General features: G+C 43.4%; 1 protein-coding gene and 1 long non-coding RNA gene across 4 annotated transcripts in view; both read right to left on the reverse strand.

Moving 5' to 3' along the window:
• LOC141774982 (uncharacterized) overlaps window positions 1–24,104 on the reverse strand; it is a 1,018,885-nt gene that overhangs the window by 531,172 nt on the left and 463,609 nt on the right. The gene's annotated exons all lie outside the window — the stretch shown is intronic.
• Window positions 1,218–22,590, reverse strand: pcdh10b (protocadherin 10b). 3 transcript variants are annotated; one of them, XM_074647841.1, is made up of 5 exons: window positions 19,676–22,590; window positions 18,847–18,905; window positions 18,532–18,638; window positions 4,515–4,895; window positions 1,218–1,400 (listed from the first exon to the last, which is right to left on the reverse strand). In XM_074647841.1, the coding sequence occupies exons 1-5, from the start codon at window positions 22,025–22,027 to the stop codon at window positions 1,381–1,383; spliced, it is 2,919 nt and encodes a 972-aa protein (XP_074503942.1). In that variant the 5' UTR covers window positions 22,028–22,590; the 3' UTR covers window positions 1,218–1,380. The 3 variants fall into 3 exon arrangements, with proteins under 3 accessions (XP_074503942.1, XP_074503941.1, XP_074503943.1); XM_074647840.1 differs by having other exon boundaries at window positions 19,511–22,590; XM_074647842.1 differs by having other exon boundaries at window positions 4,738–4,895; window positions 19,511–22,589.

The raw sequence follows: 24,104 nt of genomic DNA on the forward strand, positions 1-24,104 counted from the left end.
GTGTTTGTGTTTGTAATGTGTGAGAAAGAAATGTGTGTATACTCCATTCCACTGCATTGTGTACAACACCTTTTTGCATTTGGCCATGTTTTTGTTCTGTTTCTTTATAAATGGACCCTTAAAGTTTTGGTTACAATGACACAGAATTACCATGGATTTTTCAATCTAAATTATTACCTTCCTTTTTTATTTATAGACATGATCTTTACCAATATCCAACAGTGGAAAAAAAAATATAATGAAATAATGTCAAACAATGAGAACTTGAGTTTTACATCTGCTAAGGCTGTTCTGTCTCTCTTTATGTCTCCCGCTGGGGAAAAAAAACAAAACCGAAAAGCCTTCTTCAGGGGCACTTAAACAAGAGTCAAACCTCTGAATCAGAATGTGGAACCCAGCAAACGGATAGCACGCCTTCAGAACAAGTAGATATAGATAGATTTATATATAGAGTTTTATATTCAGCTTGAAACTTTAAAAGAGTACAGTAAACACTTCTCACACATGATAGAAACTACTCGACGTCTCAGAATCAGAAAGAGTGTAGGTCAAACATTGTCCAAGCCTACGATGTGATGAACAAACCAAACCCGAAACCAAAAAAAAAAAGAACAAAATGTGAAAAAGAACTCATCAATAAAACATAAATAAAAAAAAGAATATCCTGCCCACAATCTTTTCTTACAAAGTTTGAAGTAGATCGGAATAGAGACACCTGACCACACGAACAGAATAGAAAAATCTAAAACAGTGGTATTGCATTTTGAAATGCACAAAGATTCTCCTGTACAATTTGGCGTCTCGCTGGGAGTACAAACGCCTAAAGGGCTCAGTGGCGGTTTTTCTGGGTGGCTCTTGTTTTGATTTGTCTTTCAGTACACATATGTAGTCCTCGTCGGGTATTATTTCTCCTCAAATATGTATACATCAGTGCTGTAAACAGGCACACGCAGATTGGAAAAAGTTTGGAGAGATCAGTGTTCAGTTTGATCTCTCTGTCTTCGCTGTCCGTCCTCCTCCTCCTCTGTTCGTTTCTCAGTCCTGCTGAGACAATGGGCTCCTCCCGGTAAGGCTATTCATCTACCTGCCTGCATCCATCCATCCCACACCCTCCCCCATGTCCGACCGTCTCCTAATCCCGAGAGTGGGGTGCCTCCAAAGCCTGGCAGTGCTCCAAGGAATTCCAGAAAAGGGAGTCGTTCCTCATTTTGAGTGTAGTCTCGAGTGTTTATTTTCAAATTTTTGCTGAGTGAGGAGGGATTAAGGGCCGGGGGGAGGGCAAAATGGGTTGAAAACTTGATGCTTTTTTCTTATAGCCTTGGTCATTGGGGAGGGATTGTGCAAAGTCACGCGGTCTCCGGTATGTCCACGCGAAAGGAGCTAGCAAACCCTTTTCCTCGCTGCAAGAAGAAGCAGAAAAGAAAAACACAAAGTCTGGTTAGCTTTTATCAAAATGACCAGGAGTAGCATGATAGGAATGTGTGTGTGTAGGGGGGGGGGTCAAGTTTGTCTGAGAGAGATGTCAGAAAAACAAAAAAAGAAAGAAAAGCAGCACGTAAATGACCTCATTCACACAGCATTAGAGGGTTCACACACATGCACAACAAGGGGTAGGAAGTCTCACATCCATCAGCTGAGCTCCCTTCAATTCACTGCTGTGAAATGGCTCATGGATAATGTGTGTGTGACTATGTGGAGTGGGGTAAGGGGGTGATGGGGATGTTATGGGAATAGTGACATTGGAATGGTGGAAAGGGGGTGGGGGAGCTGGTGAATATTGCACGGCCAATTTATTTAGGACAACAACAAAAGGGGGATGCTCGGCTTTAACAGGCTATAGAGTCTAGCCTCTTATTCATGCCCCCTCCTCTTCTCTTCTCTGTCCCCCCGCCTCCATGATGTCTGAGTTAGATGATGGTAATCAGTGGGCTCTGGCTATCAACCCCACCCGCCCGCTCCCCTCTAGCACCCCACCCTGACCCGACCCCGAGGCCAGGACCAGGCCCAGGCCTGCACCTCCAGGACAAAAGAGTCTCTGTGTATCACTGGCTGACTTGATCAGATTAGGGAGCTTCAGCCTCTTGGCATCATCATTCTATCCCTTCCTCCACTCCCTCTCCTCTCCTCTTCCCCACCCAGCCTTCTTTCTGACTGTTGTTCCCTCTTTGCTATTATCCCCCCCCCCACACACACATCAGTGCCACCCCCGCACTCATTAGCATAAGGGCCACAGTGATCTACTTTGAGAGAGGAATGAGTGGCGGTGTTCGTGGGAAACGCAGCGATATATTGGGAGCCCTTCACCTCGAGTGCTGCATCATAAGCGCATAATAAGCACATCCATGGTAACTATTAGAGCCCCCGACAGCACACACAACAAACACAATGCGCCTCAAATTGAAGGATGAAAAGCTTAAGAGGGAAACACAGAAATGTTTAATTGTTTAATGGTTTGTTGCTCGATGTTTGGTTGCAAGGAGAAGTTTTCAGATCACGTCTATTATTTGCAATAGCAAAGCTCCTATATCTTTATGATTATATCATTAGTGCATTTGACATGTTCATTCCAGTAGATGGTGTTGATATATTCTTGTCATTGCTAAACGTATTTATATCACTTCTGTTAGATTGAGACTGATTATTATTTTTTTCTCTACAGTTATAATTACTTAGCAGATTCCTTATTTTATATTTCCTTAAAATATACTGCTGGGTTACATTACTGCTGGGATAATCTCAAATCCTCACCATAATCTATATAATGGTAGTTAGAAACATTTGGATGTATCGAAGCATAAATCAAGCGTAAGGCCTTTACACACCGGGGGGGCGACAAATAAACAACATAAAAATGCAAAATACTCGCTTGCAAATATTACGTGTCTAGGGCTTTTATTGTGAAAGGTAAGACCGCAAGAAGTGGATCTGGTCTGCGCTGCCTTTGTCGAGGTTCGAAAGAGTAATGAAGTTTGCCGTCTTGGTTCGGACTACGGAGCTTCATGTTGTTGTTTAAATATTTAAATATAGGCAGAACTCAACCCACAATGTGATTAGTTGATGCCTTTTTTCGCGGTGCGAAAGCTCAGAAATATTGACCTCATTCCAACAAAAAAGTATGTCACTTTTTTTTATGTTGCCTAAGATTCATGTTCTGTGTGAAACAAAAAAGAAAACGCCTCCGCCTTTAGACTCTTTCATTGTCAAAATGCATAATAATTATATTTTTATAATGATCCCATTAGTTCATTTAACATGTTCTGTTAATGTTATATTCATCCAGATGATATTGATATATGATTTCTTTTAAATTGCTTGCTCTTTATTCTGTGTGTACTCTATACTACTGAAATACACTATCGCTGCAATTCCTCATTGTAATCAATACACTGTTATAAGAACCTACATGGAAAGTCAACCTGATGATGCTAATGTGGCGACGCTGCCAGCACACAGTGTGCTACAAAACACTACGAAAAGAAGAAGAAGAAATTGCCATGCGAGCAACTGGTAGCTTGCTCGACATAACTTTTTTGATCCAGGATTAAACGCAAAAATATAAAAAAAAAGCATAGCAAATGAATAAAACATTAATTAAAGGGGAGAAAAAAAAAATCATTTTTCCTGCTGTTCCTAACACCATGCTGTGGTTTTAAATGATGGCGCTAGGGAAGCAGCGGAGCTCTGACAGTTTGATAATTCCAGCTAGCTGTGTCGGATGATGAGAGAGGGTGCCTCTTCAGGCGCCGCTTGACAAAATTATAATTAAGCATTATCACCAAATTGCAGTGATTGAGGATGTATCTCTTTGTGGCCTTTGAATGAGAGTTTAGAAACAGAAATTCCTTGGGAAAAAGAATTTCCCTTCTTTTCTTTCTTTTTTATTTTTCTCCTCGAATATCTAAAAACTGGCTTTTGATCCTCGGTTCCAACGCGACGACTGAGTGCCGAATGAGAAGAGATGTTAAGCTCGCTGCCTGCACGTTCTTCTTCTTGGCTGATTGAAAACAGCCACTTTTCATAGCCGGGCTTCGTGAGAAGACCAGCGCTGCTTATATTATAGCAGCTATTTCTTTTTTTTCCCCCCATAATGAGACAGAGCTTCCTTAATGCTAACATCTCCACCCACGTCAGAGCAACCTTATAGCCTTATAGATCATAATTGCTTTTGGCATGTTTAATTTAGAAAGGCCCACAGGCCAATCAGTGCTGGAGGTTTGTATGTGTGTGTGTGTGGGGGGGGGAATTAATTGAAAAGGTAGGTGAGGGGAAGATAAGATCATCACAGTCGGAGATAATGGAGATGCCTGAGAAAGAGGGAAGAGTTAGTTAAACACTCTGACAGGAGGGCTGGGAGAACAGGGGTCAGACCTGAAATGAATTTCACGCTTCCTTCCGCCAGCCAATCCAGGGAGAAAATTGAATTTGGAATCTTTTTCTTTTTCACCTAATTCGATCACCAGATCAGAGAAGCGGGGCGGAGGGGCGCTTAGGCCGGAGCAAAACACAATACTCACTTAAATAAGCTGGGTTATAAGGTGCTCTGGAGCTGGGCAGAAATGCCTCCAACTCTTTCCTCTCTAGGGAGCCCTGGTGGTGGCTGAGGTGATGGTTTTTGAGAAGGTGGTGGTTTTGGTGGTGGTGGTGGTGGTGGAGGTGGAGGTGTTGGTGACTGAGAGGCGTCTCTTTGCCAAAGGTGGAGAATGACTTATCGGCCGTTTGCTCGGGGCTTTCAAATACCTCTGTGTCCGGGACCGAGTCCATGCCGGGCACGTGGAGGTTGCTGCGGTAGTCCGGGCCCTGGCGCCCGTCGGAGGGCACGAAGCTCGGCATCCAGCAGCGATCGGAGTGGCCCAGAGCCTTACACTCCTCCGTGCAGTTAGAGAAAAGATCGGCGCCTGTAGATGAGAGGAGGGAGGGAGGGAGGGAGAGGAGGAGAGGTGTTTAAGTCTTTAGCATTTCTGGAACAAGCAAGACAAACATGATACCCGTGCACATACACGCACACACACACACACACACTCAAACACGCACGGCACGTATTTCCGCAAGACTCGCACAATATGTATTTATGCAACCTGCTCTTTGATTCCTCATGTCAGGGCTTTCTGTTTCACCATCGTTAAGATCAAAGCCACCCGCACAATGGATAGAAAACCCTCCGCTAACACACACACACACTCAGCGACGGGCTCTGAAAGCCACTCATGGAACTGCTGGTTGCCCTTTGTTAAAGCATAACTCCTTGTAAAAAAAAAAATACTATACAATTTCTACTTCATTTTGAGGAATACAGTATGTACTTAACTTGAGTATTTTCCTTTAATGCTACTGCTACATTACTACATTTCAGAGGGAACTACTGCACTTTTTACTCCACTACATTTATCTAACAGCTACAGCTACTGATTACTACTTTCAAGCTTTTACATTTAAAAACATATGACCATTTTATGAAATATTCAACCCCTCACTTCAGTCAAGTAACAGCTACACTTAACATGTAACGTGATTAGTTTATATTATAAGTAACCCTCCATTTCAGTCGGCTAGCTGGTGAAACCCATTTATTATTATGCAACACTGTTATTCCAACACTGTGACAGTCATTTGGTATGCACCGTTTTAATCTGTTTTTTTTTTTTAAGCAATAAAAGCATACATTTTACATGTGCAAGATTACATTTTAGTAAATGCATCAGAAGCAAAGGACTGAAAATGATCTTTACTGCAAAAAAAAAAAAAAAAGCATCTGTCTCAACAAGTCATTTAGACTCATTCAGCATTCGATGCTTATTTTTAGAGAGATTTATTTCAGCCAATGAGTGAGAGCTTCTGGATTGTCCTGGAAAGTGTCGGCCTCTTGAAACAGAATCGAGTAAAGCAGATTGCTGCACTGGAATCAAGGAAATTCATTTAATTAGCATTAAAAACCAGCATATTTGTTTCACGTCTTTTTCAGAAATAACTAAACTAAACTAAATAATGGGCTAAATTACTGGTTAAGAAGATTTATTGCCTTGAAACTGTTGAAAAACATATCTTTCTTTTTCCCATCAAACTGTTCCAAGGCTACGGTGTTACACACAATGTGAACTCTCTGCTGAAGAAAGAGGCACTTCAGTTTAAGCACTTGTCATTTTGTATTGTTTCCTAGTGAAACATTTCAATGTGTTTTGCGAAATATTTTTGAAATATTTTTTGAGAAGTGATTCAGTTTTAAACGACTTAAAGTATTCTAGTTTGTGATGCTAATGAAGTCAGCCACCAGAAATACATTCTCAACCTGGGACATGCACACACAGTCAACTAAAGACAATTTTATTAATAGCACCCAGAATTGCAAATCACAAATTTGCCTAAAAAGTGCTTCAGGATCTGTAGAGCATATGACACACTCCGCACCCTTAGACCCTCCGTTAAGGTGAGGAAAAACTCCCCAAAAAAACTTAAACGGTACAAAAAAAGGAAGAAAGAAAGGAACCTCAGGAAGAGATATACACACAGGAAACAAGACAGAAATAGCCATAACAATGAAGTAAGAGTATTAATACCACACTGTGAAAATACTCTGTTAAAGTCATGCTTTAATAAAAGTATGTAAGTATAATCAGGAAAATGCGCTTGCAGAAAAATATCCTCTGTGACTGTTCTATTATCATAGGGCTATCATCCATCTATCCATCCATTATCTGTAACCGCTTATCCCATTCGGGGTCGCGGGGGGGGCTCGAGCCAATTCCAGCTGACATTGGCCGAAAGCGGAGTACACCCTGGACAGGTCTCCAGACTATCACAGGGCTGACACATAGAGACAGACAACCATTCATGCCTACAGGCAATTTAGAGTCAACAATGAGCCTAACCTGCATGTCTTTGGACTGTGGGAGGAAGCTGTAGAACCCGGAGAAAACCCACGCTAACACGGGGAGAACATGCAAACTCCACACAGAAGGGCCCCAAGCCGGATTTGAACCTCTTGCTGTGAGGCGACAGTGCTAACCACCGCACCATCGTGCAGCCCCAGGGCTGTCAATCAATTAAAATATTTAATTGCGATTAATTGCATAAATGTCCATAGTTAATCATGATTAATCACAAATTAATCACAAATTTTGTATCTGTGGAAAATGTACCTTAAAGGGAGATTTGTCAGGTATTTCATATTTTTATCAACATGGGAGTGTACAAATAAATGTATGCATATATTTATTATTGGAAATCAATTAACAACACAAAACAATGGCAGATATTGTCCAGAAACCCTCACAGGTACTGCAGTTAGCATAAAGAAATATGCTCAAATCATAACATGGCAAACTGCAGCCCAACAGGCAACAACAGCTGTCAGTGTGTCAGTCTGCTGACTTGACTATGACTTGCCCAAAACTGCATGTGATTATCATAAAGTGGGCATGTCTGTAAAGGGGAGACTCGTGGGTACCCATAGAACCCATTTTCATTCACATATCTTGAGGTCAGAGGTCAAGAGACCCCTTTGAAAATGGCCATGCTAGTTTTTCCTCGCCAAAATTTAGCGTAATATTGGAGCGTTATTTAGCCTACTTCCTGACAAGTATGACATGGTTGGTACCGATGGATTCTTTAGGTTTTTCTAGTTTCATATGATACCAGTATCTTCACTCCAGCTTTAAAACTGAGCGGCCACAACTTAAAAATCATAAATTGTGTTGATGCATTAAAGAAATTAGTGCCGTTAAAATGAATTTGCGTTAACATGTTATTATTGCGTTTACTTTGACAGCACTATTATTTTCATTATGTATCAATCTGTTGATTGATTGTCTAACCAATGTAACAAACCTCAAATATATTAAAATCATTCAAATAATGAAACGGAAAAACCAACAGAAAAAAAACAATTCTCAAAATAGTTGCCAATTAATTTTCTGTCAGTCGATTAATAGACTCATCTTTCAGCTGCACTTTATATTTTGTGTGCCAAACTCTTAATTTGTAAGGCAACTAAAGCTGTCAAATGAACGTAGCGCAGTAAAAAGTACAATATATCCCTCTGAGATGTAGTGGAGTAGAAGTATAGAGTGGCACAAGAGGAAAATACTAAATGTACAAGTACCTCAAATTAGTTCTTAAGTACAGTACTTGAGTAAATATACTTTAATTGTAGAATGTAAACTCAACCCAGAAAAAAAAAATACTTAAGACATGACCTTAATGCTTAAAGCAGCAAATTAAAGTTGGAATCTTTCTTCAGCGTTTGGCTCGCCAGACAGAAAGCATGATGCTATGACCTCAGACAGATCTCCAATCAGATGGTCATGAGATGTTTGTGTGTGAGCTGCAGATGTTTATATGCACCAACATGCATCTGTAAAAAAAAAAAAGGTCCCCATGAAGAGGAGGCAAAGGAAGAGCATGTGTCTGTGTGTGTGTGTGTGTGTGTTTGCCAGTTGAGAGGTGGGTGCAGTCTTCAAAGCCATCGACAGCAAACACTGCCCGCGCTACCTTTTAGCCCGGGCATTAGATTAACCAAACCACAAACTCAACAGTATTGGATTACCCAGCCTGCCCCTGTCCTGGGCCCTCAGTCTCACCCACTTTTCAAAACCTATTGTCCTCCATGAAAAGGCTGGCTGCAGGTGAAAACTAGTTTGAGCGTGCTCGCTTTCATGTGGAGTAATTATTTGCGGGGCGTTTTTAATGGCTGCTATTCTCCGTGAGAAAAATCACCTTTTGTCAGAGAGCAAAGGGGAACAGAGTTAACGGGCACGTTAGCTGCTCAGCAGCTATTTAGGCCGAGTGTAAGCCTTAAGCCAAATTGTGTTTTCATTGCCCCATATGTTTTTCTTTTTTTTTTGCAGTAGAGCCTAGATCCCGTGTTTGCCTGTATTCTGAAACCTAAATCCGCTTGTTGTGTATATGTGTGTCTGAGTCGCTGTTTGGGGCCACAATCTGAACTGTCCAGCTAGGCTATCTGCTACTAATCCCTCTGAATACAGACTGATTAGACTAAGGTCTGCTGCCGTCCCAGTAAGCACAGCGTGTGTGTGTGTGTGTGTGTGTGTGTGTGTGTGTGTGTCTGTAGCGGTCAGCAAAGGGGGAATTTGCTTTGTTACAAAGCGGATTAATTTGGCTTGCCGTCACTAACAGCTTGGAAAAGTGCCCAGTCTCCTAACGACAGGGTTTCTTATTAAATATTAACCAACATGCCATAAATAACACCGTCACATTACGTTTTAATACGACCTCTTACAGGGGAGGAAACGAATCACTGTACGGCTTGATAGTGGGGTGGTGGTGGTGAGGGGGTGGGAGACCAGAATGCACACCAGGAGGAGCTGACTTACTGTATCAGTGCACCTGGACATGCAGGGAGTGCTGCATTGTGGGCAGCAAAAAAAAAAAGTGTAAGGAGGACACGGAGCTCTGCTTCCATTACAAAATGGATGCTGTGTTAATTCTCAAAATGGGAACGGGAAATGTGGCATTTAGACTCTGTCACAGAGATAAGACTCACACACACACACACACACACACACAGATAGAGAGAGAGAGAGAGAGAGGAAGAAAGACAGAGGGAGGGTAATTCCAGCCACAAAGCCAGATTAAGACATCTTGATATTTCTTGACATTTTGGCAAAATTAGATGTTCCCCTGGCACATTAGACGCTCTCTATCGAATCACGAGGATAAAAACATTACAGCTGTAAAATTGAACTCCTCGCCACACACACACCCACACACCCACACACACACACACACACACACACATCACACATATCCACACACACACACACACACATATACACACAGAGCCTGAGCTGTGCTTAAAATGTGAATAAAGGTTGTGGGTAATGCCCTTATCTCTACCCGCTACGTAGTTCTCCAACAATTTTCCTCAGAGCAAACAAGTCGCTGTGAGTTATGAAGCTCCGTCCAGAGGCTGCGGGGTACAGTATCTGCCCTCTCACTTCAACACGGGATGAAAAAGAAGTGTGTCAACATGTCCCGCGCTAAGCCAAAAACAAGCAAGAGAGGCCAACGAGGACTCGGAGACAGAAGAGAGAGGGGGGGTAGTAATGCGATCTTGAAGCGCGCTGACCCTCGTTACTTCTAGCGCCTCATCTCATCTTTAGCATTCTGCACGGCGCTCGCGCAGGGCAAACGCAAAGTCTCGATAATAACCTTCATTTGGTAATTGGTATGCAGAGGTCTGAAAAATGAATTACTGATCAGCGAGCTGTTACCACGGTGATAACATGAACCGCAGGCCTAAGGAGGAATTCATCACGGCAGCGGGGAGAGATGGGAGTGGAGAGGGGGTGGATGGTGGGGTATAGAAAAGTGGATAAGCGCCTCGACTCAATCTTCTCCAAGTGCGTGACATTGGCTATATTGATAACATGTACTTAACACATGTAGCACGACTGGAAATGGGGTCTCTGAGGGGGACTCCTGGGGGCCACAGGAGTGGTCCTGGAGGGTCTGGCGGCAAATGAGGAGCACTTTATTAATTCCACAGGAAAATGTGCCCATCACAGAATGTATAGAACGACCTTTAACTCTGAGTTCACCCTCAGCGCTTGCACTACAGAGAACTCTACAAGTTCAAGTTGAAAGTGCCAGAAAAGCTTGTAAGTGCAGCTCGAGTTAGGAAGTCAAAGGTCGACCCATGAGGGCTTCTGGGACTGAATTCGATTAAATAAGTATCCCAATATTTTGAGTTGGAATTAGCCAATGTATTGATAATCAGAAATAAACCATGGACTGTTTTCATAATCATCATTTAAATCATTTAGTAAAATTAGATGCCATGAATCTTTGCATGTAAATTGTTAATTAAAAATCAATAGTGTTTTTAAGAACCGATACAGGATCACAAAACATAATATTGCATTGCTCAAGTGTATCAATATTTTCTTGCACCCTGACTTTTTACTCCACTATAATTATTTGATGATTATGGTAATATATAATAATACATAATGTATTGATATATGACCTTTCCAGGGTGTACCCCGCCTTCGCCCAATGTCAGCTGGGATCGGCTAAGCCCCCGCGCCACCCTGAAGAGGATAAGCGGTTACAGATAATAGATGGATGGATGGATGGATGTTATTATGTCAATATCATATCTGATATGATAGTCCAGAGTTAATCGTGATAAAACGCAAATTAATCGCACATTTATTATCTGTTCAAAATGTACCTTAAAGGGAGATTTGTCAAGTATTTAATACTCTTATCAACATGGGAGTGGACAAATATGCTGCTTTATGCAAATGCATGCATATATTTATTATTGTAAATCAATTAACAACAAAAAAAAATGACATATATCGTCCAGAAACCCTCACAGGTACTGCATTTAGCATAAAAGAATATGCTCAAATCATAACATGGCAAACTGCAGCCAAACAGGCAACAACAGCTGTCAGTGTGTCAGTGTGCTGACTTGACTATGACTTGCCCCAAACTGCATGTGATTATAATAAAGTGGGCATGTTAGTAAAGGGGAGACTCGTGGGTACCCATAGAACCCATTTTCATTCACATATCTGGAGGTCAGAGGTCAAGTGACCCCTTCGAAAATGGCCATGCCAGTTTTTCCTCACCAAAATGTAGCGCTGTTTATCCTCCTTCCCGACAAGTATGACAAGGTTGGTACCGATGAATTCCTTAGGTTTTCTAGTTTTATGTGATGCCAGTATCTTAAAACTGAGCCTGATAAAACCTAAAAATGGTTAGAAATGATTTCTACTTTGACCGGTTACAACATTAAAGTGATTACAAATCTGCTTATATGTTTTGCATGTAGTGTTCTGTTATTTGTCTGTGTGGTAACTGGACAAGAACCTCTCCCTGCTTCTGAGCCGCAGCACAACACAGTAAATGACCTGTCATGACCAGACATACACATATGCATAAAACTGTTATATATATAATATATGAAACGGAACATAGTTCAAAGGGAAGATTCGACGAGTGAAAACGTGCACATGAGAGTGAATAATATGCAAGAGGGAAAAAATATGCATGCGAGGGTAGAACGCACTTATATAATACTTTGTTTTACATACATGTATTCATACACACATACATTCCCATCTTACATCCATATATTATTCAGGCAATGATTTTAAATTAGTGTGTGTGACAGTGAAAATGCATGTGTGCGGTAGTAAAAAAATCTGTCTGTAAGAAGGAGACTAGTGGAAGAGTAATAATTTATGCATGTGGAAGTACAATTAATGTTATGTAAGAGACCCTGAACTCGTAGTTCTAAGCCTAATGAGTAACATTTTCAGTGCACAAATTTGACTTGTAGTGGAGTATATATATATGTATATATATATCTTTTTTTTTTACAATATGATATTTCTGATCTTATTCCAGTAAAGGATCTGAGTTTTTCCACCACTGCCAAGACACAAACTAACTAATTTAGCTTGTCTATTGACCAGGTATGCTAAACCACTAGGGGTTTAAGAAAATATCAAAAAAATTTAATATTTGCAATATTATGTTTTGTGATACTGTATCAATTCTCAAAAACACTGTATCGGTTTTTATTTAATAGTTTACATGCAAAGATTAACTCGGTCAATCTCCATCAGAATCTCAATATATCGCCGTACTTACAGAATGGCAATATATTGAATCGTAACCCGTGTATCATGATATTGTAATGCCAGATTCTTGCCAATACACATCCCTATAAACCATAAGTACACTGTCTGCTTTACACTAAGTACAGTCCCCTCTCCCACCTCATTCAAAACTAAAAGCCTGTGTGTGTTGTTTGCTTAACACTGACATTGAAATACCATCAATCACCTACACCCAGAATGCACCTGGGAAAACGCCTGTAACCAATTAGATCACTTAGAAATCAGTTTGAACACTATAAATAGGATTCAGGTTTTCTTTTCTCTTTGGACAATGGAGACCACTTTTGGAGAGAGTTAGAGGAAGTGTCTGATACTGTTATGAATATATGAGTACTGAGAATAAACATATTGCATTTGTATTCATAGTCTTTATTTATAGCATGCTATGAATGAAAATGCCAAAGACTCTAGTTAATAGTGTTTTATACTGAGCATATCAGTGTGCAGTTGGCATGAAGAAAGATATATTTTTTGATGTTAGTGTGTAAAGTTGTGATGCAAAAATAATAATAATATTTTAGAAGAGTTTATAGCAGTGGTCTCCAACCTTTTTTTCCCTCTGAGAGCTAATTTGACAAAATGGAGGTGGTCGAGAACTACACATAGTTGTACATCGCCAATAGCAGACATCATTTCTGTCTTACATTCATGGTCCTTTAATAACATTGCAGCCACCGCAGTCATCGCTTCTATTACAATCCCGCCAACGGTGAAGGGCTTTTTGTGGTTTGTTAGGATGTGCGCCACTAAACAAAGCCTCTGCTGAAACGTTGGCGTTCTTCGTCAGTTTGGTAAACAGAGACTGTCGTCTCTTAAGCGTTGTTTTCAGCTCCTTTACCTGCTACGTTCGTAAATAACTACCAGCCAGAAAATCACGTGTAAAGTTGCCGTGGACTTTGGTGAAGTGGCGCTCGACGTTACATCTTCTACCGACTGACACGCTCGCACCGCAAATGAAACACGAACATTTGTCATCACCCATTCCTCATTAAAATAGTAGATTTTGTTTGCTTTCTCTTGGCCTGGCTATTTTCTGCGGTCATTGTCAAATCTGGTGTATGCTAACATCGCCAAATGTTACCGCGTCCATGATGTCGTGAAATTTGAAAGCAGCGCATCTTGTTTAATTGACAGCTGATTGGCAAATACTCATTTTGTGTCAAAAGGGGGCGCAATGTCTGTGATTGGACAGACATTTAAACTGGTTTACAATGAGACTTTGTGTTATCAAATTTATGTCCATATTCTGGTAACCTTTAGTGAGCCACTCAGACACAGGTAGTGACCGACTGGTAGCGAGCTACTGGTAGTGACCTACTGTAAGCTCGCAAGCTACTTGTTGGAGACCCCTGGTTTATATAGTTTTGAATGATTTGTTATATTTTATGTCTTGTGTGTATGTTTTTGTTTTTTTGTGTGTAGGGTTTTGACAAAGAGGGCCCTAGTTTGCTTCAGAAATTGTGTTTTAGCAACAGCAATAAAATAAACAGAATCCCTGTGGGCTTTATGAATGCTGGACAGACAGAATCAGCTGCTGCTATGTGATGTTATTACTTTGTGCTGTGGCATCTTGTGAAAAAAAAAAAAATGTCTCAGCTCTTCTAACATGTTTTCACATTGTTTTCTACAGTAGCAGAGACATTTTCTGAGGTAGCACATTTTGCATATTTTACAACAATGTGTTAAATAGCAGTAGTATTAGCAGTGGCAGTGGTAGTGGTAGGTGTGATATAAATAATCAGTCATTATAATGCTAAAATGTACGCATTTCTCTCGGCTTTTACCAAACTTATGTACATGCATCCACGGTGAAAAATCATCACTGCCATAACCCCACACACATCTGCACGCTGCACATAATGGGCAGTATTTGTTCATTTAAATCCTGCTTTTGACCTTTACTGCAAATCCTCTCTCTCAAACACTCTCAGTCACTCTCCACCACATCCTGACATGCCTTGAAGATAATCGCGGCACTGATTCAGCCAACAAGGGAGTTTTTTGATTTTGATTTTCCGACTATATATCAACCTGATCCCATGAGAAGGCGTGTAAATAACACGACATTTTAAGGACAGTCCACGCGTCATGATAACACATTTTAGGCTTTTTGCGGTCGCTTCACGTCAAGTCGTTACCACGAAACGGACACAGTTATGTTCTAAGCAAACAACACCGCTTAGAGAAAACATCATGGTCGGGCTTAAAATAAGTATTTAAACTAAGTAAAATACCAACATAAAGGTTCGTAAAACACATCGCAAAGGTCACTAATGTCACTAATGTGATTTAAAAATAACTCAACAACACTTTGGGACATGAACGCTGTGTTAATTTGACCCACCCACCGTAACCACTTTCTTACTTGTTTTCCTACGTCACTAGCTCTGATCGTAGCATATTCACTCGGATGTCTTTACATTGCAGTCAGTACAGACTACATGGCAAACAAATGACACAGCAAAAGCAGGTGTTCTTATTGCATGCAAAATGACTTAGAAATTGCAGAGTCATGTTGTTTTTCATCATGTTCATATGATTTCTGTGACTCTTTAAGTGCATCCTTGATGAGGAATAAGAGAGTCGACATAAAGCAGCAGAAAAATGTTGGCACGACAACACAGCCAGCAGCAGGGAAAAAAGAACTCAAATCACTGTGTCAACAATCTGGTAGAGGTGGTTGTCAAAAATACTGTACAACCACCACTATGTTAAAAAAGGAAAGAGAAAGAGAAATGATGGGGCAATGAGGATAAACAGCACCATCCTCCTCTGTGAGGCCTGTTTTCCAGCATGTTCAACACGTTCAAACTAATCTTATTGGATTATTTATCCGTCAATGCGTGATGTTCATGCTTTAATTCAACAAATTTAGCTCAAGTTAAAAAAATACAATATGCTCCTATAAATCTGATTACATGGACAAAAACGTCTCTCTGGAAAAAAACAAAAAACAAGATTGAATTGCTTCCCCCTGATGTCCCCTGTCAAAGCCAAGAGAAGAGGCTAACACACCATTGTGATGGATGGCATGGACACGTGTTTATTTAACATTAGCATTTATTAAACACTGATGCGGTTCGAGTGTACCCCTCGCCGCTGACAAACTGAATTAGCACACAGAGAGGAAAGCCCGTGTTCTGTCCGTCAGCATTGTGGGAGCAGAAATTGTGGGACGCTAAGCCACGCTATCAATTATCCTAATCAAACAAAGACTTAATGCACAGCAAATAATCTGTTTAAAGGCACTAAGCTGGCTGATAACTCCACAACAAAGTAACTGTATCCTATTTGCCACACCAAGGGTACTCAAAGTCAGCAGTGAAGTGCTGCTGGGGCCCTCCGCTGCATCACAACTGGACACACAACACGGCGTACGAGAGCGGTGACTGTATGAACAGGCAGGCTGGTGATGAAATGCTAACACACTCGAAATAGGACATAAAACAACTGAGTAGGACAGAAAATGTCCCCCAGTGTTGAAAAAGTGATGCTAAACCTCAATACCTTTGTGGTACCGACTGAAATGTGTCCATAGCCCCAAGTACCAAAAGCTAGCATTTAATGTCTGATCAGATTCATACATGCGCTTGTTAAAATATACTCATGAGACACTTGTCATGTGTTGTTTTGTCAAGAAACTTCCCCAGATGATTACTTACATTAAGGTTATTATTTTTCTGTATTACAAGTTTTCTGAAATGTTAAGTTTAAATATACATATGAGGCATTATCTTGTCAAATATGTTGCTAATTTGCATACATTTCCGGAACAGAAATCTCCATATTGGATAAAACCAGGTTCAAAATTCTTGTTTCTTTTGTTGACACATTAGAGTCAAAGGTTTTTACAGAGGAAATTTGGATATCTCTTTTTATCACTCCATAAAACAGAAAATACTGTTGACATGAAAAAAATTAAATTTCCGCCACATTTTTTTTTAGGAATAAAGTATTATAGAAAGCAGGCTATGAATGATACATGAACAAAGCCCCCAGTAAAAACCTTCAGAATATTGATAGGAATGAAACTAGGACGTTTGTGTATGTAAGTACTATTGGAGATTTCTGGCTCAGAGAATAAATGATGAATGAGAATAAACTCATTTTGAATAAACGGCCCTTAAAGGTATGGATTGTAAAATTCCATACATTTTGAAAACACTACATGTGAATATGGTAAAAAAAAAATAGAACTAATAGATATCACCATGAAACGTCCCCAGTTGATTACTTACATTAAGACAAGCATCTTTTGTATTACAAGTTTTCTGAAATTTTACGTTTAAATATGCAAATGAGACATTATCTAATGCCAAATCTTGGTGAATTTAGGAGAAATCTACAGACACAAATAGACAAAGTAGTAAAATAAACACCTCAATGTTGGCAAAATAGCCCCAAATCTCAAAATTGGCCAGTGCATGAAAAACAATGTTTTCGCCTTATGATAAAAGAGCTTTATGTTCCTCAAAGTAACGCATCAAACAAAGTGTCCCTTTTGGTTTTGACACCGAAACTCAGGTATACATTTCAAATGCTACTCAGCCCTACTTGTATAACAGAGTGTGACTATTCATAACAGAATATGAACTCTGGCTGGCAGCGTTCACATGAAATGCTAATGCACTCAAAATAGGACAACTCCATCCACATGAAGCAGCTGGCTGCCTCGGTCCCGCTTAGCAGGGAAAATCTTCCACAGTGGTGAAGGAGAAAAAACCTGAAGCAGTCTGACTCTGGGCTTGTTAGAACTAAAAACAGGGGGGCTGCTGCGGTGGTTCAGCTCTGTGTGTTTCTGTTTACCGGGCTCTGTGTAAACCCATCCTAGGCTTTGGCTACTGGAGTGACAGTGGAAGTGGCAGGCGAGCTCCATTTGGCACAGCCAGGGCCCCTGCTGCGGCTGACCAGACATGATGACAGGCTCCGTCCACAGAGGGCCCGCACCAAAGAAATGAATGAAGACATAAAACTCGGCATTCAGAACTCAATGGGGGCCCTATTGTGTGAGCTCAGATAGGTTGCTTTAGGAAGGGGAGATTAAAAGAAGAAGTATGGCAGAATGTGGTCAGGGAAGGAAAAAGAGAAGTGCAGTTGGAGAGTAGCTGCATGAATGAATGCATTAATTAATCTAATGAACGAATGAATCGTCTGTTTTGTTTTGCGACGGCCCCGCAACCTATTTGGTCCGCTTCCCAGCACTCCAGCGCGAGCGCGGCCTCATTAAAAAGCCTGTCACGTCTCGTGGAGTGGTCTCCAGCACCAAGTGACCGAGCTCACAGAGGAGCTGGCTCCTCATTAACATCGCCACATATTTACAAACAACAGCGCCGGAGGGGGGGGGGGGTTCGCTTTCTGCCCCGTCGACATAATATCATCACGTGTAGTAAAAAAGACCGACGCAAATATTAAGAGACGTGTTCCCATCAAGGGCGAGCAGTCGGAGGCGGCTCTTCACAGGGACAGGATGTGATTCTGTTTCCAGCCGTCCTAAGCTTTTCTCTTTTTCTAGAGAGAAATCAGAATGTCTCAAAAGTACGACTCCATCAGCATTCACGCTGATTGTCGGACACAGAGAAATGCCTCAGATGATGCTGACTCTAGCCGTGTGTTATGCTCATTAAAATGAGCTTTCATGTTTCCCCCCTACCAGACACAATGTGCTGCTACTGAGCAAGAAGAGTCCAGAATCAAGCTCCGAAGAGACAATCTGCTCCTGGATCCACAGTGCATAGTAAACCACATGCTAATCAGCAAACTCCAGTCCTGTAGAAGACAGAGCCATCGATCTGCCCTTTGAACACGCTGCTTCAATCAAGTAAACCCATTGTGAAGAAAGAGGCAGGTGAATCAACACTTTGCAAGCAGAGCGAGGTCTTACCGGAGGAATGGCCTCGGTTGGTGGCATCGTGGTCGCTGTCTCCCTGCTCGCTGTCTCCGTGGCCGCTGTCTTTGGAGCTGACCATGTCTGCCTCCTGGAACGCCGAGCTGAAAAAAAACAAAGAGAGCGTTAAATCAAAGCCCTCACTGAGAGCAGTTTTCAATTCCCATCTCCATCATCTATAGGAGAGCGTCGTCACAGCAATGAGATTTATCAGTGAATGAAGTAGGGAAGCAGGTGAACGGTTTATTACACAAGTGGATGTGACAGTGTGAGCGGCAGAAAAGGCCAGTGAGAGTCTCTTTCCATATTTACCTGTTGACACGTCTCGGCCTGTCAACCAGGTAGCTGAGCTCGGCTCGCTGGTGTTTGGTCTGAAAGAGAAAGGGCCGAGTTTCAGTGTGTGTCGCGCTCGAGCACCTTGTGTAACATGATTACCGTCACCGTCACCGCCACCGAACCAGACACGATGCAACCCACACACTGTAATGTTGGGGGGGGGCATACAGACACACACACACACATATATGCACCCACAGCAACCAGCAGCCTCCGAGCCACCATATATCCTTTTATACACTCCTTTTATTCAGATTTGTATCATTACAACACAAACATGCAGCCGTTGCTGTTTCAGGGCCGACCTCCCCGTGGACCGCTAAAGGCAACATGTCAGCAACAGCTAGTCTAATCATTGTGCTTTGCTTTAGTGCCTTAGTCCTGGAAATAAGTCAGAGGATGTTGTGGCACACTGTGTGTATTAGCACTCATTTGTAGACCTGACATGCTGCTGAACTGAGGGGGGGGGGGAATCAGGACATGGAAATGGCTCCTGTATGAAACATATTTTTTGTAGCTGATTCAGATTGTATCAAACAGGCAAGGCAGCATGAGTCTATAAAGGGCAGGTTCTGGGTATGAATCAGGTTTTTAAACATGCTGAGGGGGGTTAAACTGTAGGTATGAGAGGGACTCTTACCTCGTTTGATAAAATGCTGCCGTTTGATATGATGTCAGGCTGCTGGTCTGTGTACCCTGTCACTATGGCCCCGCACGGGTTGTGATCGGTGTCTGTGCTCCTAGACGGACTACACGGCTTTAGGAACATGAGGTCGGTTTTGGCAGACTCCGGAGTCAGACATACCTGGTAGCAATAGTTCTGGTTTTGATGGTGAGAGCCGAAGCTCCCTGACTCCTCCACGGGGACTTGAGCCGTAATGGCCCCGCTGACGTTACCGGCGCTTTGCACCAGCATGATATCCGACTTGCTGAGCTTTTTCTTGCGGGCCCGGGCCTGCCGCGAGCAGCAGGAGCTGCAGCCCAGGCAGCACTCGCTGGTCAGGCAGGTGTAAAAGTTGAGCTTTTTGTCCTTCTGGCAGCGCACGGCCAGCACGATCATGACCAGGAGGAAGATGAAGGAGACGGAGCCCAGGGCGATGATGAGGATGAGCGTGAGGTCCAGGGTGCCGTCTTTGGCCTTCGCGGTGCTCCCCCGGTCGCCGGCGCCGCCGCGGCCTTCAGCCACGCTGTCCACCAGCACCACCAGCACGCTGGCGCTGGAGGACAGCGGCGGCTGGCCGTGGTCCCTCACCTCTATCAGCAGGTCGTACAGCTGGTGGGGGTCTCGCTTGACCGACACCCGCCTCGCCGTCCTCAGCTCGCCCGTCCTCCAGTCCATCCGGAACATGCCGTTCTCGTTGCCCCGCTGGATACTGTAGGACAGCCGGGCGTTCTCGCCGTCGTCCGCGTCCATGGCCACGATACGGGTCACCAGGTAGCCCGGCTCGGCCGTGCGTGGCAGTGGCTCCTTGGCCGTGCCGTTCTTCCCCAGGGGGGCCAGCACCTGGGGGACGTTGTCGTTCTGGTCCACGATGATGACTTTGACCGTGGCGTTGGAGGAGAGCTCCAGGGTGCCCGCGTCTTTGGCCTGGACCATGAATGTGAAATCCTTCAGCAGCTCGTAATCAAAGGACCTGAGTGCGTACAGGTAGCCTGTCTCCTCATTGATGGACACATAGGTTTTGACAGACATGCCCTGGATGTCACACTCTAGTATGGAGTAGCTGATGAGCGCGTTCTGACCGATGTCCGGGTCCAGAGCCGTCACAGCGTGGATGTACGCCCCTGGCACGTTGTTCTCAGTCACGTACACATCATATATGCTCTGCGTAAACGTGGGCGCGTTGTCGTTCTCGTCGGACACCTGGACCCGGATGGACTTACTGGCAGCCAGTGAGGGCGTCCCTTTATCCCGGGCCACCACGGTGACGGAGTAGGAGTCCGCCAGCTCCCGGTTCAACGGGCCGTCTGTCACTATGGTGAAATAATTCCTAAAGGACGTTTTTAACTTGAACGGAACATCACCGAGGATCTCCACGTGGATCTGTCCGTTCTCCTCCGCGTCGCGGTCCGTCACGCTCAGCAGCGCGATGACGGTACCGGGAGCCGCCTTCTCGCTCACCGACTCGGTGACGGTGCTGAAGGTGATCTCCGGCGCGTTGTCGTTCACGTCGGTGACTTTAACGAGCACTTTGCAGTGCGCGGGCACCGCGTTCGGACCCATATCCTTCGCCTGGACGAAGATCTGGTACAAGCTGCTCTCCTCGAAGTCCACCTCCGCGCGCACCTCGATGCGCCCGGTGCGCGGGTCGATGCTGAACAGGTCCTTCACGCGCCCGGAGATGTGGTTACTGAAGGAGTAAACTATCTCCCCGTTCAGTCCCTCGTCCATGTCGGTGGCGTTCAGCTGTATGACCAGCATGCCCACCGGAGCGTTCTCCGACAGGCTCACCGTGTAGACGGGCTGGTCGAACACCGGCACGTTATCGTTCGAGTCGAGCACTTTGACTACCAAGAGCGCGGTGCCGGTCCGCGGAGGCTGGCCGCCGTCCACCGCCGTCAGCACGTACCTGTGCGCCGCCTGCTGCTCCCGGTCCAGCGGCTTCTCCAGCACCAGCTCCGCGAACTTGTTCCCATCCGTTTGGGTCTGCACGTCCAGGTAGAAGTAGTTGTTCGTGGTGATATCGTAAGTGCGTAACGCGTTCGAGCCCACGTCCGGGTCGAAGGCGCTCTCCAGCGGGAAACGGGTACCGGGAAGGGCGCTTTCGGAGATCTCCACCGTGATGTCCGTCTCCGGGAAGGCGGGCGGGTTGTCGTTAATGTCCACCACTTCGATTTCGACCCGAAAAAGCTCGAGCGGGTTCTCCAGAAACACCTCCATGTTGAGCTGGCAGCTCGGGCTCTGCTTGCAGATCTGCTCGCGGTCGATTTTGTCGCTGACAAACAGGACGCCGTTCTCTAAATTCACCTCCAGGTAGGGTGTCCGAGAGTTGGGCACCACCTGGAAGCGGCGGGAGGCCAGTTTGGTAAGGTCCAGACCCAGGTCCTCGGCGATATTCCCCACCAAGGTGCCATGGTCTGCCTCCTCCGGCACGGAGTAGCGGATCTGAGAGAGAGCTCCATCCGCGATGCACAGGGCTATCAAAAACACAATCATCGCCGGGAAAAAAACAAGTGCACTTGTGGTAGAAAAAATATTGTATAAACGTTTATTATCCTCTGTTAATGGGGGAAAAGTCCATTCCCATCACCCATTTCAGTCGGGAGACAAAGTCTCCAAAATGCGTAAAAGTCTCCAAAAATGTATAAGGCGTCCGGACAAATGTGTCTCATTAAAAGAGAGCCATTTTTAGGATTATTAAAGGAGTTTTAAAAGACTGCAGAAGCTCTTTTTCTTATTCTATCTCTTGCTTCCTCAGACGCGTCCCGGAGATGCTCCACAAGCGCACATTCCAATGAAGCGCAGTCAGTCAGTGCTGCTGCTGGTGTGATGATCGAACCAGTCTGGAAAAGGAGTTATAGAGGAAAAAAATAAATCAATATCCATAAAAAGAAAAATACGAGATTTTTTCTTATGTGATGCTCCCCTAATGATAAAATAAAAGTCAGACTTGTCCTCCTGCTCTGTGGCTCGGTGTCTCCTCTTGGCACCCTGCTCCCTCACTGCGGTCCCTTCCACTCCACTCCACTCTCTACTGACGCTGTTCACTCAACTATTTGCTTCTTTTTTTTTTTTCTTTTTTTTTTTACCCCGCATCGCGCCTCCCCCTCTCAGCCCCCGCGGCTGGAAGTCACGCTGAGAGCTCTCTCCTGATTGGATATCAGGTCTGCCAGTCAACGCCCAGCTCGGCCCCCATGTCTCCCTCACTGCTTCTCTATGTCGCTCTACCTCCCTCTGAGCTCCAAGTGGCTTCTTTTTACAATACCTGACGCAAAAGACAAAAAAAAAAAAAGAAGAGGGACAGAGGCCAAGGCTGGACATTGAAGATTTTAACTCATCAGATGCCAAATCATAATCTACCCCCCATACACACACACACACACACACACACCTGTCCGTACTGTATAGCGCATCATCCATGATGGAGCCAATGTGTGATCAGAGTGAGTGTGAGAGGACTTGTTGACTTGGTGGCAGGGCCTAAGGAAAGGCTGGGCGAACCGGGGTTAATGCATGCAAATGTTGTGATATGTATGCAGGGAATCATTCGCCATTCATGTGCTGTTCTTAAGGCTGTGCGTTGTAATTACAGCCAGTAGTTGAAACGTTATTAACTCTCCTCCAGAACAGCCAGCCAGCCACACGGCAGCGGGACAGAGAGAGAGGCACATAGGCGGACCTCATACGACCCCTAGCGGTGCAAATGCAAACCATGGAGTCTGATTCATATATATAAAGACCACATATAGTCTGTAAAATGATGTTCAGCATCATTTTCTAGTTATTACATGGTCATTGTCATGTGTGGACCATACAATGGATGGAGTGACAAGAGTTAGAGAGAAAGCTGGAAGCTGGTGATATGGCTTATTCCTCTGTAGACCTAGGTCTACCTCCATTGTTGTCCAAAAATGGAACTCCTTTGGAGCTGATTTTTTTTTGTGTGTGTGTAATAAGGCTAGATTATTTTTATGTCAACCTTGTCTTTATTACATTTTTCATGTCTACTGTGGACATTTTGACAGAGACAGTGTAAAATGGAAAGGACATTTTAAGTATAAATGAGCACTAAGCATAATCATAGAAATATGCATGTATTTGTAGTATTTCTTTATTTAGATTATTTATTTATTGAAATCATGCATTTGAGTATCATTTCACCTGGAAAAAAAACCTCTTTTGCTAGGGGAACCGGCCCCAAAACTACAAAAAGTTGCAGAGAAAGCAAAACAAAATCCGTGAGCAGATAAAACAATAATAAAAGCAGACAATAACACACAAATTTGGCTAAGAACAGACAAAATGAGTCATATATACCATAGGCTTTATACCATTTAAATTCCTTCTGCACACTATTCCAAGTGGCTGGAGCAGAAAACATGAAGGATATCTTCATCATCTTTTAGTAGTGTTTTGCACAAAGGCATTAATTGCACATGGCATCAAAAGCATTGCCATTTTACCATTAATTGTATTTTTATCATCAATTTATTACAAATGGAGAACTGGCTACAAGTTGTGCTAGCTAACCAGAACTACATACCTAAAATTAATTATCTGATTCTGATTTCAT

This window comes from Sebastes fasciatus, chromosome 10 (genome assembly GCF_043250625.1).
Source record: "Sebastes fasciatus isolate fSebFas1 chromosome 10, fSebFas1.pri, whole genome shotgun sequence".
NCBI lineage: Eukaryota > Metazoa > Chordata > Actinopteri > Perciformes > Sebastidae > Sebastes > Sebastes fasciatus.

What these genes read in the sequence shown, in the direction of transcription:
- pcdh10b (XM_074647840.1), bottom strand. Translation starts at nt 22,027, where the DNA reads ATGATTGTGTTTTTGATAGCCCTGTGCATCGCGGATGGAGCTCTCTCT. An exon ending in AGGCCGAGACGTGTCAACAG is followed by an intron (nt 18,639 to 18,846) that starts GTAAATATGGAA and finishes GTTTTTTTTCAG; the next exon opens with CTCGGCGTTCCAGGAGGCAG. An exon ending in TTATAACCCAGCTTATTTAA is followed by an intron (nt 1,401 to 4,514) that starts GTGAGTATTGTG and finishes TTCTTCTTGCAG; the next exon opens with CGAGGAAAAGGGTTTGCTAG.